General features: G+C 50.4%; 1 protein-coding gene across 1 annotated transcript in view; it reads left to right on the top strand.

The window, feature by feature from the left end:
- Positions 1-16,741, top strand: part of FBN3 (fibrillin 3) — a 118,373-nt gene extending 101,632 nt beyond the window's left edge. The window contains exons 53-64 of the mRNA XM_063146885.1: positions 223-345; positions 1,665-1,796; positions 2,841-2,966; positions 3,626-3,832; positions 4,652-4,777; positions 6,666-6,788; positions 8,706-8,822; positions 9,944-10,072; positions 11,543-11,662; positions 12,791-13,022; positions 14,342-14,510; positions 16,350-16,741. Of these exons, the coding sequence (XP_063002955.1) occupies positions 223-345; positions 1,665-1,796; positions 2,841-2,966; positions 3,626-3,832; positions 4,652-4,777; positions 6,666-6,788; positions 8,706-8,822; positions 9,944-10,072; positions 11,543-11,662; positions 12,791-13,022; positions 14,342-14,510; positions 16,350-16,724 (1,979 nt within the window). The 3' untranslated portion in view covers positions 16,725-16,741. The remainder of the gene's footprint in view (positions 1-222; positions 346-1,664; positions 1,797-2,840; positions 2,967-3,625; positions 3,833-4,651; positions 4,778-6,665; positions 6,789-8,705; positions 8,823-9,943; positions 10,073-11,542; positions 11,663-12,790; positions 13,023-14,341; positions 14,511-16,349) is intronic.
- The last annotated feature ends 1,406 nt before the right edge of the window (positions 16,742-18,147 follow it).

Below are 18,147 nucleotides of genomic sequence, written 5' to 3'. Positions count from 1 at the left end.
GGAGCCAACTGCCCTGCTGTTTGCCCGCGGCCTCTGCAGTTCAGAGGTAGGCAGCTCCTGTTGACAGGAGCTCCATTCGCGCACCACAGCTAAGAGAAGTTGATCTTTCCCCGCGGCACAAAGGTCGAGGCTCAGCCGATCAGTTGGCGCCCTCTAGCTTCAGTGGGATGGGATGCCGTGACTTTCACCTCAGCCAACTTTCCCCCCCACCCCACCCCCCAGATATCAACGAGTGTGCCTTGAACCCGCTGCTCTGTGCCTTCCGTTGCATCAACACCCTCGGCTCCTACGATTGTACCTGCCCGTCCGGCTACACCCTGCGGGACGACCAGAGGATGTGCAAAGGTTAGTGGTATTTATTTATTTATTTATTTATTGCATTTCTCTACCGCGGAGCGGTTTACTTCTTGATCATCCCAGGGTGCAGGACACGGAATAAGGGGCTGAAGTTACAGGAAGTCAGATTCTGGCTGGACATCAGGAAAAAGTTCCTGACGGTTAGAGCAGTACGACAATGGAACCAGTGACCTAGGGAGGTGGTGGGCTCTCCCACACTGGAGGCCTTCAAGAGGCAGCTGGACAACCCTCTGTCAGGGATGCTTTAGGGTGGATTCCTGCATTGAGCAGAGGTTGGACTCGATGGCCTTGTAGGCCCCTTCCAACTCTGCTATTCTATGATTCTATGAAAAACGCTCGCTCAGGGCACCTATTGAGCTAGAACAAGTGGTGTAGTGTTGTCTCAAAAGGGTGTCACACTGGGATTCTTTAATTAGCAGGGATGCAACTCCCCTCCTCCCTGATCATGCTGGCTGGGGCACATGGGTATTGCAACCCAAAACAGCTGGAGGGTGCCCAGCAAGGGAAGGCCAGCAATGTCTCTCCAGGGCTCTAAGCAGAAAAGGTTTGTTCCCGCAGACCTGAGGTTCAAAACCCTGCCCTAGAAGTAGGGGAAGATGCTAGTCCTCATCGTTCTGGATAAACGGCAGTTTTAAATAGGAACACGGGGCGTTGCCTTAAACAGCGCCTGCCCTTGTTCCGTCTAGTTCGGTATAATCGACCCTGGCCAGCGTGGTTTTCTACAGGTTTTCAAACAGGGGTCTTTAATCCCCTACTTGCCTGCAGATGCCAGGAATCGAATCCGAGACCTTCTACAGGCGACGGAGGTGCTACGTCACGGAGCGAGGGCCCTCCCCTTTAAAACGAGGGTGGGGGGGAGTCTTCCAACCCGTGGACCAGATTCAAGTTTGGAGGCGCTCTCAGGGGGGCGATTTCCAGCGGCGGGTGCGGCTGAGGACAAAATGGGTGAAGCCAAACGTACCAAAAAAGCTAGCACATTTTAACTTAAGAGTTTTACAGCCCATCTGGGCTTGTCTCACTGAGAGGGCCATTGCAGGTGAGAGGAAGGTTGAGACGATGCTTATTCCTTGAGATATTAGGCTGTGCCTGGGCACACCCGGCACACCCCTTGTGCACCCGCATGGTGGGTCTACGTGAGGCACCCTGGAGGGCCAAATTGGAACTCCACCCCTGTTTTAAAAAGAAGTAAGATTCCAGACCTCATGGTTCTAAATAATTGACAGCAAGCTTGCACAGCACAGCCTCTACCACTGCATACAGTCTTTCCTGCCTCTCACTTGCCATCCTCTCTCTCTCTCTTTTATCAGATTTGGACGAATGCTCAGAGGGAATGCACGACTGCGAATCTCACGGGATGATGTGCAAAAACCTCATTGGCACATTCGCTTGTATCTGCCCCCCTGGGATGCAACGCCGGCCCGACGGCGAAGGCTGCACAGGTGATGCACTTTTTTTTTAATGTTTTTTTTAAAAAACGCTCAAGTTTCTAGTCCTAATGACGATGGGAGGAAAACCCGTAGGTGCGCCCTGTCGAAACCTGTGGATCAAGAGGAGGACTGAGCTGAATGGCTTTTGCTTAGCAGTGAAGCTGCACCACCTTATATAAACTCCTCTGGGTTTGTTTTAAAAAATAATGATTTTTTAAAAAAAATAATGATTTTTTTTAAAAAAATAGGCACGGTCCCAGCGGAGGCTGGTGACTCTGTTTTTGGTGGGGCTGTGAATCCATTCTGGTTTTTGATTACAACCAGCCAGGACTCTACGAGGGCTATCCAAAGTTCTGAAACTATTTGGGGGTTGGGTTCAGCACCTTAAGTAGCTCCCTTAGAGTTCAGGCTGGTTCTGACCAAATTCCGGAATGGATTCACTCCGGGATCGGAGCCACCAGCCTCCACTGCAAGGGAGGGCGTGAAAATTCTCTGTATAGGACAGAAGCGTGTGCATTGAGTTTGGTTTAGGTTGCGATCCTGAGAGGGTGCCGAAGGGACCGTAAAGTAGTGTCAAAACTCTTTGTGGCAATAGAGGATGCTTTGACGCACTGATGGCACGGAGAGCATGTCAGGGGCGGATCACTGGGGGGCTTTTGATCCATAACGCCTCCCTGACAAGGAAGGGGGGAAACGCCAGAGAAGGTGGGAATAAGAATTGCTAGGATCATGGTGTTTTCACAGTTGACATTACTTCTCAATTTTGGGGGGAAACAATCGTTTTCCCCAAAAAATTCCCCCCGAACCGCTTCGTGGCCCGATCCAGAACTTTTGGATAGGGCCCGAGCCACTTCGGGTCTATCTGACCCTCCCCCACTCCGCTCCGTGGAGCGAGATCCAAAAGGGTGAAGGTCTACTAGTTAGCTTGGGTCAGAGGCAAGATTTGAACTGGACACTTGCTGATTGAGAGCGGAGTCCCTCGCCCTGTAGCAGATGCAAAAGGCCCTCTCCGTTCCGCCCCTAACTGACTCCATTTCCGTGTTTTCTTGTCGTCAGATGAGAACGAATGCCGCACGAAGCCAGGGATCTGCCCCAACGGGCGCTGCGTGAACACCGTGGGCAGCTACCACTGTGACTGCAATGAAGGCTTCCAGAGCAGCCCTTCTGGCACCGAGTGTCTTGGTAAATGATGTGGTTCACGCCCCGCTCCGCCCGGAGCATTCAAGCAACCGGGATGTTTTGAAAGCCGGCCGCAGCGGTCACCCGAAAACCCGCTAAGTACACGGCGCAAAGGGATTGAGTTGAGGTTTTCAGGCAATGGTGAGGAGTCTTTTGCGGCCCAGGGGGTGAATTCCATTTTGGAGAAACTCTCAGAGGCCACGTTCCAGTGGTAGGCGGAACCAAAGACCAGGGGGCGGGGCCACAGCAAAAGAGGTGGGACCACAAACCCACAGAACACCAATGCGTTGACGCTTGACACTGTTGCTGCCAAATACTAAATCTTAGGAGAGGCGTGCCGACCGTTTGGGGATGGGGGAGGCTGCGTGAAAGCCACGAAACCATCGGTGGTTGGCAGAAAGGGGCGTGGCCACGCGGGGAAAGATTTGAGCCCCTGAAGCTGAAGTCCTACACCCCCCTGTCCTAGAGATTGTTTTTTTTGTACAGCATCTCTCAGAAGGCAAATTTTACAGTGGAAATTTGGGGCGGGGTGGGGGATTGAATTTCGAAACGTGGGCCGGTGTCCAAATGGGTGTGAGAGTTTCTTTCAGAGATGAGGCCTCAGCTTGGCTGACTCCGGGGGCCGCGATAAATTCCCGTCTCTGTCCCTCTTGCCACCCCAGACACCCGCCAAGGGTTCTGCTTCACCGAGGTCCTCCAGACCATGTGTCAGATGTCATCCACCAACCGCCACCAGGTCACCAAATCAGAGTGCTGCTGCGACGGGGGGCGGGGCTGGGGCCCCCAGTGCGAACTCTGCCCTTTCCCCGGCACCACCCACTACAAGAAGATGTGCCCCCACGGGCCGGGATACATGACGGACGGGAGAGGTGAGTCGGGATGGGTGTGGAGGTAGGTTTTTGTGATTGCCTCATCACCCCTCGAGTAGGGGATGAGATTTGGCAGTTAGTTTATGTTCCACATCCCTAAGGTGGCAGGAATTGAACCTCGGACCCTTGGCTGCTCGACTCCCTGATCTGCGACCAACTGTGTCATCATAATTTCGGGGTAGCTTCTGATGGCCCCTGTCACGGCACGTTCTTCCCTTCAGAGTCAAATGAAGTGATGGGCCCACTCGCCGGACCAAAAGAACCTCAATGCGCTTCACTGCGCTTTAGTGCGGTCCATGCAACTCTAGTGAAGTTGACACGATCTCAAGGGGGAGTGAATTATGACATCCCAGCTGCCTTGAGGTGCTAGTGTAAAGAGGGATTACATTGCACCCCATTGGGAAAGGGTCCTGCTGGACCCGTCCCTTCAGAGCTGACTTTGCACCAGGGTGGGGTGGTGGGTGTTGCCATTCTTCATAGAATCATAGAATAGTAGAGTCGGAAGGGGCCTATGCAGGAATCCACCTTAAACCATCCCTGACAGATGGTTGTCCAGCTGCCTCTTGAAGGCCTCTAGTGTGGGAGAGCCCACAACCTCCCTAGGTCACTGGTTCCATTGTCGTACTGCTCTAACAGTCAGGAAGTTTTTCCTGATGTCCAGCTGGAATCTGGCTTCCTGTAACTTGAGCCCGTTATTCCATGTCCTGCACTCTGGGAGGATCGAGAAGAGATCCTGGTCCTCCTCCGTGTGACGACCTTCCACGTGCTTGAAGAGGGCTCTCATGTCTCCCCTCAGCCTCCTCTTTTCTCTCTGCACAGATATTGATGAATGCAAAGTGCTGCCTAACCTGTGTAGAAACGGCCAATGTATCAATACCATGGGCTCCTTCCGCTGCCACTGCCGTCTGGGCTATACCACCGACATCACCAGCACGGCATGCCAGGGTAAGTGTATGGTCGATTATTTGATTCCTACCCTTATATCCCACCTTTTTAATTAATTAATTAATTAATTAATTAATTAATTAATTAATTTTCTATACTGCCCAATTGCCAAAAGCTTCTGGGCGGTTCTGGGACCCCAGGGCACTTTAGGTGTCCTCCTCCTCCTTCTCTCAATTTTAACCTCACAACAGCCCTGTGAGGTAGGCTGAGACTCAGTGACTGGCTCAAAGTTACCCACTGGGCTTCATGACCGAATGGGGCCTTCGAACTCAGGACTTCGGAGTTCCAGTCTGACACTCTCACCACTGCACCACATGGCTGCTGCAGTGCTGAATGGAAGCCGTTGAATTGTGCTTGTGAAGTAGGAGCCAACATGGGCCCTACTTAGAGTAGTCCCATTGAAATGAATGGACCTAAGTCCCACTCTAAGTAGGGCTGACCCTCACAAACCAGTGAAGGAGAGGAAGAGAACCGTGGGGAACAATTGCACCAGGTATTTCGTCTTGCATATTTGGGTTCTTCTCCAACCGGGCACTAAATATGAGCTCCAACTGACAGTTCCCTGGAACTGCGGACTGTAGAGCCATCAGCCACAGAACCAAGGGCCAGGGGGGCGAGGGGGCTGCTCCGAAATGCCTTCCAGAAAGAACATCACTGTAAAGGGGAAACTGACCTGGCTCCACGCATCAGCCAGAGAAAGAACAGGTGCAGAAAGAAAACTTCTAAGAACTTTGAAATGCAGAATTGGTGCCTGAATTTTGCTCTCTCTTTTTTTCCTCCTCCTTCTCAATCCCTTTTCCTTTCGTGTCACGTCTTTTCCTCCTCCCTCTCACTCCCCTTTTCCTTCTGTGTCACACCTTTTCCTCCTCCCTATCCTTTTTCCTTTTGTGTCACGCCTTTTCCTCCTCCCTCTCAATCCCTTTTCCTTTCCTGTCACATCTTTTCCTCCTCCCTCTCAATCCCTTTTCCTTTCGTGCCACGTCTTTTCCTCCTCCCTCTCAATCCTCTTTTCCTTTCCTGTCACATCTTTTCCTCCTCCCTCTCAATCCCCTTTTCCTTTCGTGTCTCGTCTTTTCCTCCTCCCTCTCAATCCTCTTTTCCTTTCGTGTCTCGTCTTTTCCTCCTCCCTCTCAATCCTCTTTTCCTTTCGTGTCTCATCTTTTCCTCCTCCCTCTCAATCCTCTTTTCCTTTCGTGTCACATCTTTTCCTCCTCCCTCTCAATCCCTTTTCCTTTCCTGTCACATCTTTTCCTCCTCCCTCTCAATCCCCTTTTCCTTTCGTGTCTCGTCTTTTCCTCCTCCCTCTCAATCCTCTTTTCCTTTCGTGTCTCATCTTTTCCTCCTCCCTCTCAATCCCCTTTTCCTTTCGTGCCACGTCTTTTCCTCCTCCCTCTCAATCCCTTTTCCTTTTGTGTCATGACTTTTCACTTGTAAGCCTCAGGCAGGGATGATCTCATCCATCTTCATAACCCAATCAACCTTTTTTGGCTGAAGAGTGGGGTAAAAATAAATAAATGCATCTGCAGAGCACCTGGTTGGGGAAAGCTTCATTAGTTGTTGAGACATGCAGCCCCCTTTCTCCCCTCCCCCTGCCAAAAAAAAAACCCCAACAAAGAGTCTTATGTTACCTTATTTATGTATTTACTTTTTTAAAAAAATTAAGTGACCTTTACGGATGGTCTGCCCCAAGTGAAATGAAATAATACAGAGGAAGCAAATGAACTGAATTCCAAAAATGATTAAAACGGAGCTGCGTAGCTGCGTGCTCCTCCAGACATTATCGGATTGCCAATTCCCATCCTGCAGGCTGGGCAAGGGAGGCTGATGGAAGTTGGAGTGCACGTCACATCCTTCCTTGCCTGCCTCATCCCATTTCTCTTGACCGTAGACCTGGACGAATGCAACCAGTCTCCCAAACCCTGCAATTTCATTTGTAAGAACACCGAAGGCAGTTTCCAGTGTTCGTGCCCTCGGGGCTACATCCTGCAAGAGGACGGCAAGACCTGCAAAGGTAATCAAAATAATAATAGTAATAACAATTGACATTTTGTCCTACGTGCGCTGATTAGTACATGTGCGCACTTGCGCCAAGGCAATAGTGTGCATTAGTGCGCGTTAGCGCAAATCCACACCCCCCCCACCGCCACCTCCAGAAGTACAAAACCCGTCTGCAAACTTGTGCTCCTCAAAGAAGCCAATTAGAGGGAGAATCCACAAGTTAGATTCATAGACATCTGACAGGCTAAACAGGCTTCCTGTGTGCCTGTTTAAATCCGCCCCTCTCTTCAGAACTATGAGGACTAGAATCTTACGTTGTTTAAGGTGCAGAAATTCTGCCGGGTTGAATGCCAGGTTCTGTTTGGGTGCATTTCTCAGGCAGCGTGTTCTGGCATGGCTGAAGGCAAAGGAGGGTGTGTGTGTGAATGAATAAATACGAAAGATACCAGCATGTTTTCGCTTCAAGCTCTTAGGGCCAGTAGCTGGGGCCTCATCTACACCAAGTGAGATATTCCACTATGAAAGCAGCCAGACTGATAACTGGAACCAGAAGGTTCGAACATATAACACAGATTCTGGCCCACTTGCATTGGCTGCCTATACGTTTCCAAGCCCAATTCAAGGTGCTGGTTTTAACCTATAAAGCCCTACATGGCTTGGGACCACAATACCTGATGGAACGCCTCTCCCGACATGAACCTCCCCGTATACTATGCCCAACATCTAAGGTCCTCCTCCGAGTGCCTACTCCGAGGGAAGCTTGGAGGATGGCAACAAGGGACAGGGCCTTTTCGGTGGCGGCCCCTCAATTATGGAATGATCTCCCCGATGAGGCTCGCCTGGCACCAACATTGTTATCTTTTCGACGCCAGGTCAAGACTTTTCTCTTCTCCCAGGCATTTAACAGCATTGAGCTTTTATATTGTATTTTATATTGTAGTTTTATACTTTGAATGTTTTTCATTTTTGTGAACTGCCCAGAGAGCTCCGGCTATTGGGCGGTATAGAAATGTAATAAATAAATAAATAAATAAATAAATAGTTTGTTCATTTTTTTAATGGACCCCAGAACTGTTGTTGATTAAATGGATAGTGTTGTTTTTTGTCTTTTTGAAGGTTTAAAAATATGTATACTTTTTAATGTTAACTGTTTTTAAGTTTTGTAAACTGCCCAGAGAGCTTCGGCTATGGGGCGGTAGGTAAACGTGATCAATTTATGAGGTTTGGAGTCCCATTTGTTAAATTTGTATTAGAAAAAGGGAAAGAGAGTAAACCATCGCAGGATACATGACAATTTTGGACAGGAGAATAAACGTCCCGGGAGGTGGGGTGCACAAGACAGTATTATATTATTTCAATGAGTTCTTTTTTTAATTTCATTATTATATTAAGTTGATGTAGCATGATTATTGTATGTGTTATAAAATCCAAATAATATATATATATATATACATATATATAAAAGGTAGGAGCCACATGACTGTCTTATAGCGGTATTGAAGCACGCTATATATTGAACCTGCTTGGAGTGGGTCCTGCCTTTTATATATTGCTTTCATAGTGTCATATTCTGCTTTGTGTAGATCAGCCTTCCCCAACCTGGGGCGCTCCAGATGTGTTGGACTACAACTCCCAGAATGCCCCAGCCTGGGAGGTGCAGTCCAACACATCTGGAGCACTCCAGGTTGAGGGAGGCTGGTGTAGATGAAGCTTAAGTCTTAGGACAGACATTTCAAACTGTGCAAAGGCTGAAAGACCACCAGACCCCTGGTTGTTGGGAGGAAGGGGGCAGAGGCCAGCCTGGAGGAATGGATCAGGATGTCGGAGGGTCACATTTGGGCCCCAGGCCTGGGGTTGCCCCACCCCTGCTGTAGGGCTGCAGAGGCATCACGAGAGAGGGTAACACCATCTTATTTTCCTGGCACTCCAGACCTGGACGAGTGCTCCACCAAACAGCACAATTGCCAATTCCTGTGTGTGAACGTCATCGGCGGCTTCAATTGCAAGTGCCCCCCTGGATTTACCCAACACCATTCCTCCTGTATCGGTGAGTTCCCCTTCCTCCTGCCCAAATTTATATTTATTTATTTACTGCATATTTATACTGCCCAACAGTCCTAGGCTCTCTGAGCAGTTTACAGCTAAAACCATAGCATACCAATAATCCGGATGAAAACTTTAAAAGTCACATCAAACCAGAATAGGTTACAGTCCAGGGAAGGCTTGCCTAAAAAGATGTGCTTTTTTTAGGAGGCGTTTAAAAGATGTTATGTTTTCCGCCTCCCGAACTGCACGAGGGAGGGTTTTCCGGAGAGTGGGGGCCACTACAGAGAAGGCTCCGCCGTCGAGGTTCATGACAGCATTCTCGTCGTCTCCGAATGTTGAGCGGGGCCTCTTCTGATGATCGTAAATGCATTTCCCAAGGGCCCCAAATGCATTTCCCAAGGGCCCCAAATGCATTTCCCAAGGGCTCTTTTTCTCTCTTCGCTTTAGGAAGAGAGAAGGCAGGTTCCAAATGAATTGAAACATTTATTTTCTTTGAGACCGTGTGGAGAAGAAATCACTGGGCTTTCTTTGCCTCCTGAGAAGTTTAGCCAAATCCTAGGAATTCTTCCTACATTTGCATACATAGATACAAATCAACATAAGCCAATTTTAGATTGATTTGTCTCCCATGGGGCCAGGCCTCAAAGCTTTTAAGGGCCAAGTTACACCCCATGTAGCTTGACCCTCAACCTCCCACCTGCCTGCCTCCCGCCATTCACCCTGCCCCACTGCAATCCGGTGCCCTCCAGAGGTTCAGAACCACAGTTCCCATCATCCCCAGGTAACACGGATGATGCTTTGGGGCCAAAAGGTCTGGAGCTCTGGCTCCAGAGCTGTGCAATGCAGTCCATCCACATGCAGACTGCATGGGTGACTTGGGATACCAGGAGGCGTCTCTAGCCAGCCAGCCAAGCTGTGCACGAGAGAAAAATTGCCAGAGATTTTGGGCTTGATGGAAACACCTTCCAAATACAGCAGCAGTTGAATGTGAAGAACTATGTCAAAGCAGAGATACCGGGGCCTGCAGCAGAGCAGAGAGTGGTACACGCATGTGTGTGTGTGTGTGTGTGTGTGTGTGTTTGTGAGATCACATAACTCCCTCCGTCTTTTGGCTTCGGGCAGATAACAATGAGTGCACCTCCCAGCCGACCTTGTGCGGGGTCAAAGGACAATGCCAGAACACTCCCGGGAGCTACAACTGTGAGTGCCAAAATGGGTTCACCCTTGACACCTCTGGAAGCAGTTGCGAAGGTACGTACAAGTACAAAAATGTTTGTTGCGGGGGGGGGGGTGGAGCACGGGGTCATTTAAAACCCCTCGGCAAAAACTCAGGAATTTGCCTCAGGTTGGACTATTCCACAGGTAGGCAACCTGGCGCAATCCAGATGTTTTATTTTATTGATAGAATCATAGAATAGTAGAGTTGGAAGGGGCCTATAAAGCCATTGAGTCCAACCCGCTGCTCAATGCAGGAATCCACCCTAAAGCATCCCTTACATTTGTTCTTTTTCTTGCAAGAAACTCAAAGCGGCTTACATCCTTCTCCTCCTCCTCCTCCTCCTCCTCCTCCTCTCTATTTTATTCTCACAACGACCCTGTGAGGTAGGTCAGGCTGAGAGTCTGTGACTGGCCCAAAGCCGCCCGCTGAGCTTCATGGTTGAGTGGGGACTTGAACCCAGGTCTGCTGAGTTCCAGTTGGGCACTCTAACCACTTCCCTACACTCTTAATTTGGGGCTACAACTTCCATCATCCCTAACCATTGGTGCTGCTAGCTGGGGTTGATGAGAGTTGTGGTCCAAAACATCGGATGTCCTAGGGCGATCCCCACGCAAATGCTAGGCGAGTTCCAGGCTCACAGGGACCCTACCTTGAAAATAAAACACCCAATCTTGTAACGTGGTAAAAGTCACAGCTGGAATAATGTGGACTGTGGAGAAGCTGGAGAAGAAGAAGAAGGAGGAGGAGGAGGAGGAGGAATGATCCGGGCTCTGGCAGTTACAGTGTTTGGGGAATTTTAGTGTCTCGAAAAGATAAATAACGGGGGAACGAAGAAAAGATTTACAAAATAATGCATGCTATGGAGAAGGGAGATATTTTTCTTCCTCTGCCATGATACCAGAACCCAAGGGTGTCATCCCATTAAGCTGGTGGGTGGGAGATTCAGGGCGGAGAAACGGAAGCCCTTCTTCAGCCCAGGATATGGAAAAACGATGGAATTTATTCTACCATTTCTGGGGCTGGTCAAGGATCTGGACAGCTTTACAAAGGGAGCCAGATAAATCCATGGAGAATATGGCTATTAATCAGAGGGGGGTTGGACACCAATTCCCATCAGCCCCTGCCAGCAGGGCCAATGGTCAGGGGTGATGGGACCTGGAGTCCGACAACAGCTGGAGGGTCACGGCTTCTTTGCCCTGGCTAAATGGCAAATAGTGATGACCCCCCACCTTCAGGGACGACACACCTCTGAAAACCAGTCACTGGGCAATGCCATCGTCTCCTTGCACATGAGCTTCCCAAAGGTGTCGTGAGTTTGCCGTGTCCCCTTTCAAAGCGATCCTCACTTGTGGCCGCCACTGGATCCTGTAGCGGCAAATGCCAAGGGTCAGCTGTGCAAAGAGGTCCCTTCCTTTCGCATCCCGAATCTCCGGCTGACCAAAGTTTTGCTCCCTGACTTGACCCTTCAAATGTGTCCGTTTCTCGCACCTTTCGGTGCGCAGATGTGGATGAGTGCGACGGGAACCACCGGTGTCAGCACGGATGTCAAAACGTACTCGGCGGATACCGCTGCGGCTGCCCGCAAGGCTACGTCCAGCACTACCAGTGGAACCAGTGTGTGGGTAAGTGGATCCCTGCGGGAGGGATGAAGGTGAATTATCCCTGGGGTACTTCCCAACGCAAATAGCGCCAGGGAATTGCTCCAATTCTTTCTCTTGCGCAACCCTTGTGCGTTCAACTGACGCTACCCAGCTGTACTTGCGCAAACATCACTTGAGTTAGATTCTCTTCTTGCACATTGTTCAGAAACTAATTTCCACTAGCACACGGGGGGCCCCACAGGTAGAACATCAATGCCCAATAGTGCTTTACAAAGAACGGGTAGGAGAGGCCTCTGCCCCCAAAGGGATTAGAATCTAAAATACATTTAAGTACTTGTATATATTTAAATACCTTCAGCATTGTTTAGATCAAAGACTGACAATCTGATGCCTTCCTGATGGAAGTTGTAGTCCAAAACCTCTGGAGGGCACCAGGTTGCTGACTCCCAGCTTCTAGAATCATAGAATAGCAGAGTTGGAAGGGGCCTACAAGGCCATCGAGTCCAACCCCCTGCTCAATGCAGGAATCCACCCTACAGCATCCCTGACAGAGGGTTGTCCAGCTGCCTCTTGAAGGCCTCTAGGGTGGGACAGCCCACCACTTCCCTAGGTAACTGATTCCATTGTCGTACTGCTCTAACAGTCAGGAGGTTTTTCCTGATGTCCAGCTGGAATCGGGCTTCCTTTAACTTGAGCCCGTTATTCCGTGTCCTGAACTCTGGGAGGATCGAGAAGAGATCCTGGCCTTCCTCTGTGGGACAACCTTTTAAGTTTTTGAAGAGTGCTATCATGTCTCTCCTCAATCTTCTCTTCTCCAGGCTAAACATGCCCAGTTTTCAGTCTCTCTTCCTAGAGAACTGTGTTTTTTTTATAAAGCATTGTTTCAAGATAACAAACCACAAACTGGACCCCAGGGGTATACAACTGGGACGAGGCAGTTGCTTGTTGCATCTTGCTGTCCACCGTCAGAAACATGGTGCAGAGCGCTTCTTCACATTCTCAGTTTGGCCCGCTTGCAGAATTCGGCTCTTCCTACGGCAGAATGGGGGCCATTTTGGATTCCTCCAAAGGCGACAGATCTGTGTGTGCAGGGTTGTGGGCGTTCCTATCCTAAACCCACCTACACACATACTTTCCTTTCGGCCCCAGATGAGAACGAATGCTCCAGCCCTTCGGCCTGCGGTTCTGCCTCTTGCTACAACACCTTGGGGAGCTTCAAATGCATCTGCCCCTCTGGCTTTGACTTCGACCAGGCCTTTGGAGGTTGCCAAGATGTGAACGAGTGCGCGGCCGGAGGCAGCCCCTGCAGTTATGGCTGTTCCAACACGGAGGGCGGCTACTTGTGCGGCTGTCCAACCGGGTACTTCCGGGCAGGCCAAGGGTAAGTCTCCCGTAACCTTTCTCTCGTTGAGGGTTCACACAGACGGACCCACACTCTGGGCTCGGTGCATTGCTTTCCCCGCGATGTCACGAGCTCACATTCCCGTCGCCTTCATTCCTCCGGAGCCGATCTCGGGTCCCCTTCAGCCTCAAGCCAGATGTATCACCCCTGAAGAATTCCAGACACAGTGGGGAAAGATACGCACATTTTTAATAGTCTGATGTTCTCCCCGTTGCTTTTCACGGAGATGTATCCTGAAGGACAAGAGGTAGGCAGATGTCAGGTCTGCGGGCTCTACTTTTTGTTTGTTCACTAGAACCCCCAAAAGCTTCAAATCGGAGCCTGCCCATGGAATTAAAGAACTCCGTTCCCAGGAATGTGTTTTGAGAACCAGAACTGAACGGAGTTCGCAGTTCGTCCGCACACAAAAACCCGCTCCTGGTTACCCCACAAGCTTTCTTCATTTCAGCAAGATAACCGAGGGCGGCTCTGGAGGGAGAATTACCAGTAGATCCACTGAGTAGAGCCTCATGTGGCGCAGAGCGGTAAAGCAGCAGTTTCTGCAGCTGAAACTCTCCCCACAGCCTGAGTTCGATCCCAGCGGAAGCTGGTTTCCGGCAGCTGGCTCGGGTTGACTCAGCCTTCCATCCTCCCGAGGTCGGTAAAATGAGTACCCAGTTAGCTGGGGGAAAGGTAATCACGGCTGGGGAAGGCAACGGCGAACCACCCCGCTATAAGGCCTGCCAAGAAAATGTCAGCGAAATCTGGCGTCCCTCCAAGAGTTAGTAATGACTCAGTGCTTGTACGAGAGGTTCCTTTCCTTTCCACTGAGTTGGAAGGGATGATGGAGATCATCTTCTCTGGGGATGGGGAACCTCAATCCTGCCCCCCCCCCTTTGGTTCCAATCCTGGCTTCCCTTTTCCTGGCCACACACCCCTTTTCTCCAGCAGCTGATCCTTTTGTGGTTCTCCATCTTCTTTTTCTCCGTTCTAAAAGGTTACATTGCTTCTCTTCATGCTTCGTTACTAGCAGTAAGTGCTTAAGCTCCAGTATGATGGCATTTTGGGTACTGGGCCTACCCTTTTCACTGGAATGCAGCCCCTGAGAACTTCTTTGAAATGGCCGAAAGAGGTCCGTCACCCCTGCACTAGTCCAACCACCTGCCCAGTGCAGGTTCTGCCATGCAAAATGCAGCTCCGCCATCCCTGACAGATGGCCAGATCTACCTTCTGCCCACCCGTGTTTTAGGACTTCCTTGCCGTTATGAAATGGAGCACAGTCTCCCCGTTCCATCGCTTACTTTCTCTTTCATTTGCAGCCACTGCGTCTCCGGGTTAGGATTCGGAAAGGAGGCCTACCTCCCTGCACCGCCGGAAGAGGAGGAGGAGAACCTGCTTTCACCGGAAGCCTGTTATGAGTGCAAGATCAATGGTTACCCCAAGAGAGGGAGACACCGACGCAGCGTCAACGGAACCGATGGACACCAGGTGAGGAGTCGTGTTTCTCAAAACCGCCTGCCTTCTTGGGAGACAATAACGAGGCCTGCTAAGTAGTCCACAAAGCTTTATTCAAGCCATAAAAGTCTCTTCCCACCTGAAGAGAGTCTAATCTCTAGGAGCTTTCCCCCTAGGCAAAACTATGCAAACTAAGCGAGACAATTGTCTTTTCAAGAAGAATGGAATGCCTTTTCCCAAGACGTGTTAACTTCAGAGAGACTAGTTCTGAGGCAGCTTCTGACGGGACGCTAGCCAGGCTGACTTTCCCTCGCCTTCCTTTTGCTCCGCCCATTTTAGTTGGCGGCGTACCCTAGGTTCAGCTAACCTGTCGGTGCTCTCTCCTTCGGAAGGATGTCAGCTTCCCACTGACTGTGTAATATTTGCCCTTGACAAGATAAACTCTGGAGAGTGTTCACTCCCTGCTGGTGAAGAGCCCATGAGAGCTTTCTCCCCCACTGGTCCAGGCTGGCCTGTTTTTGGCGCCGACTCCTCTACTTCAGAGTCTGATTCTGTTTGATCACCTGAAACACCTTCTTCCAACCCACGGGGAGCAGGGCTAGGCATAACAGGAGGAGCCTTTGTCCTGAGCAGGAATGCTTTTGAGACTCTCGCCCAGATTTTGGAGGTCCACGTTTACCTTCTCTTGTTCCCATAGCAGAGCTGACGAGCAAGGCGTTCTCCACCTTGTCTACAAAAGTGTTTTGATTTCTGGTTTTGGGGCATGTACCCAGCCTTTGGGGTCTTTCATGCCTTTTCTTCTTCCTCCACCAGAGTGATGCACATGCCTGCGCATTGATAAAACACCACCCAGGTTGGGGGGGGGGGGTGGAACCTGATCCTGATGTGAAGAGGTGTGCACAGTTCTGTCCAAATCCTTTTTGCTGTGGTATTTTTATCCCCCAGGTACATCCATAAGACACCACACCAAAAAAAAAAAGGCCCCGATGGATTCTAGCATATGATCACATCATTTTTTTATGCAGTGTTGCAGAAAGAAAAAGAGAGGTGTAAATGAAACAAAGGAATGGAAAGGACCAGAAAACTGACCGGAATGTATTTAAGACATTGTCCATGTTTAATCAGAGGACAGGCAAGAGTGAACCCAAAGACATCCGGTGGAAGGGATGTACAGAAACCACATTCTACAGCAGGCCTGGCTAGAACCAGGATTAGGTGACAAGGATAGATGTAGAATCATAGAATCATAGAATAGCAAAGTTGGAAGGGGCCTACAAGGCCATCCAGTCCAACCCCCTGCTAAGTGCAGGAATCCACCCTAAAGCATCCCTGAAAGATGGTTGTCCAGCTGCTTCTTGAAGGCCTCTAGTGTGGGAGAGCCCACCACCTCCCTAGGTCACTGATTCCATTGTCGCACTGCTCTAACAGTCAGGAAGTTTTTCCTGATGTCCAGCTGGAATCTGGCTTCCTTTAACTTGAGCCCGTTATTCCGTGTCCTGCACTCTGGGAGGATCGAGAAGAGATCCTGGCCCTCCTCTGTATGACAACCTTTTAAGTCTTTGAAGAGTGCTATCATGTCTCCCCTCCATCTTCTCTTCTCCAGGCTCAACATGCCCAGTTCTTTCAGTCTCTCTTCATAGGGCTTTGTTTCCAGACCCCTGATCATCCTGGTTGATCAGGGGTCTGGAAACAGTATTACCTTCAGTATCAGTGGCAGTATAGCAGCGAATATGGGCATGAGGGTGCCATCACATGCATCTACTGCTTGTGGACATCAAGGGGGAAATATTAATAAATGACAACCTCGATTAGTCCCATTTTCCCTCCTCCGACCCTGATCTCCCTTCTATTTTTCCTCAACCCTGCCAACAGGAGCCGGGTGTCAGCCTGGCCAGCATAGATGTCGACACCCCCTTGACAGTCGCCCTGAATCTTTCTGACCTGGGCCCCAAGGAACACATCCTGGAGCTCCTGCCTGCCGTGGAACCCCTGGAGAACCACGTCCGCTACATTATCGCCCAGGGGAACCAGGCAGGCTACTTCCACATCCACCAGAAGGAGGGGCTGAGCTACCTGCACTTGGCCCGCAAGCAGGCCACCCCGGGCACCTACCTCCTGGAGATCATCAGTGTGCCTCTCTACCGCAAACGGGAACTGCAGAAACTTGAGGCGCTCAAAGATCTCGACTACCTTGCCGGAGAGCTGGGCCAGGCGCTCAAGATGAGGTTGCAGCTCCGCCTCTTCTAACCCCGCTCCAAGAGACACCAAGGAAAGCAAGGGCCTGGGCTGCACGCCGCCCCCACATCACCCCACCCCGCCCCCCAGAAAAACAGCACTTCCTCCCTCCAGCGTCGCCTGCCTGCCACCTTGGGGGTCTGCCATGGGGGAAGAACCTCAAAACTGGACTGGAACTTATTCCATTCTCCAAAACCCTTTGTTTTTAAGGTGGCCGATCCTTCCTCCCTCCTTTTCATGCACCAGGGGTGGTAACCTCTGCCACGTTGCCCTCGGCGAGCGACTCTGGGGAATGGCAGAGGAAGAAACCCAGAAGGCAAAAGTCATCAATGCAACCTCTGTCTCTTTTGCTACCCCGACCGTTGCTTCCGTACTCCAAAACTTCCCCTGGCTTCATCCCTCACCTGAGAGGAAGAGGCCACTTAGGTTCCCTGCTGAACGTCTCGGCCCGTTTTACACTGCACTTCCAGGCTGCTGGGTGGGCAAATCGCCCAAATGGGCAAGCCTGGTCAGATGCACCTTCAGAGTGCACTAGAATTAACTGAACAGCACCAGTGCGTTGAAGTTCAGCTTCCGGAGGGACAAACCAAGGTTCAAAGCTTCTGTGTGAGAACTCGTTGTATCTTCTGTTGGAGTCACAAGGTTGGGTGGGAACAAGTTGAGGAGGATCAAATATCCTGCTGTCCCAGGGCGATACGATATTTGCACCCATTGGCTGGCCTTTATCCTTCCTCCCTTGCTGTACATTACCATTCTAGACCTAAGTAGACCCATGCAATTCCTCTAGCCTTCCTCCAGAGCCATTTGATACCTCAGTAGTGCAGCTTTTGCAGAATTCTTTGGAGCGCACTAGAGTTAACTGAACAACAGTGATGCACATTGATATGCCTGCTTAGAAGGGGGGAATGGAGCCTTAAGAGGGTGACAAAACAGTAAGTGTGGGGAGAGAATGTGGAAATTGTCCTAGCGTGGTAGAAAAACACTTGAAAACATTGCCCCAGGGAGTGAAAGCTGCGTCAACATCCCCTAAAGGCCAAGAGTTTGATGCGTCTCCAACTCTACAGCTTTTATTTCGGGTCAAATGTGTTGAGCTCTATGTAGACGTTATCCAGGCTGTGCCCCACATTTGATGGACAAGATGGGGCTAGAGGGAAGATGTTAAAGAACAATCAAAACTAGAGCAGTGGGTGGAAAGGAAGTAAGGCCGCAGAAATTGCTTTGAGGTGGGTGGGAGCCCTGGAATGAGGGGGGGTAGTGAACCCCCAAATACGCCCTCATGCAGACAGCTTCTCCGCTGCTATTTACGTCAGGGTTTTGTCATCCCTCATGCAAGGAGAAATGCCTGCCAGGCAAATTAGCAGTGGCGTCAAATTTGCGTCCACTTTGTTGAAACGTGATTGAGGCAGGCGCTGTTCAAGACCTCGCCTGGACGCAG

The sequence above is a fragment of the Elgaria multicarinata genome, chromosome 23 (assembly GCF_023053635.1).
Source record: "Elgaria multicarinata webbii isolate HBS135686 ecotype San Diego chromosome 23, rElgMul1.1.pri, whole genome shotgun sequence".
NCBI lineage: Eukaryota > Metazoa > Chordata > Lepidosauria > Squamata > Anguidae > Elgaria > Elgaria multicarinata.
Note: the sequence above shows the minus strand (reverse complement) of the source record. Positions and strands in the feature narration are given on the sequence as shown.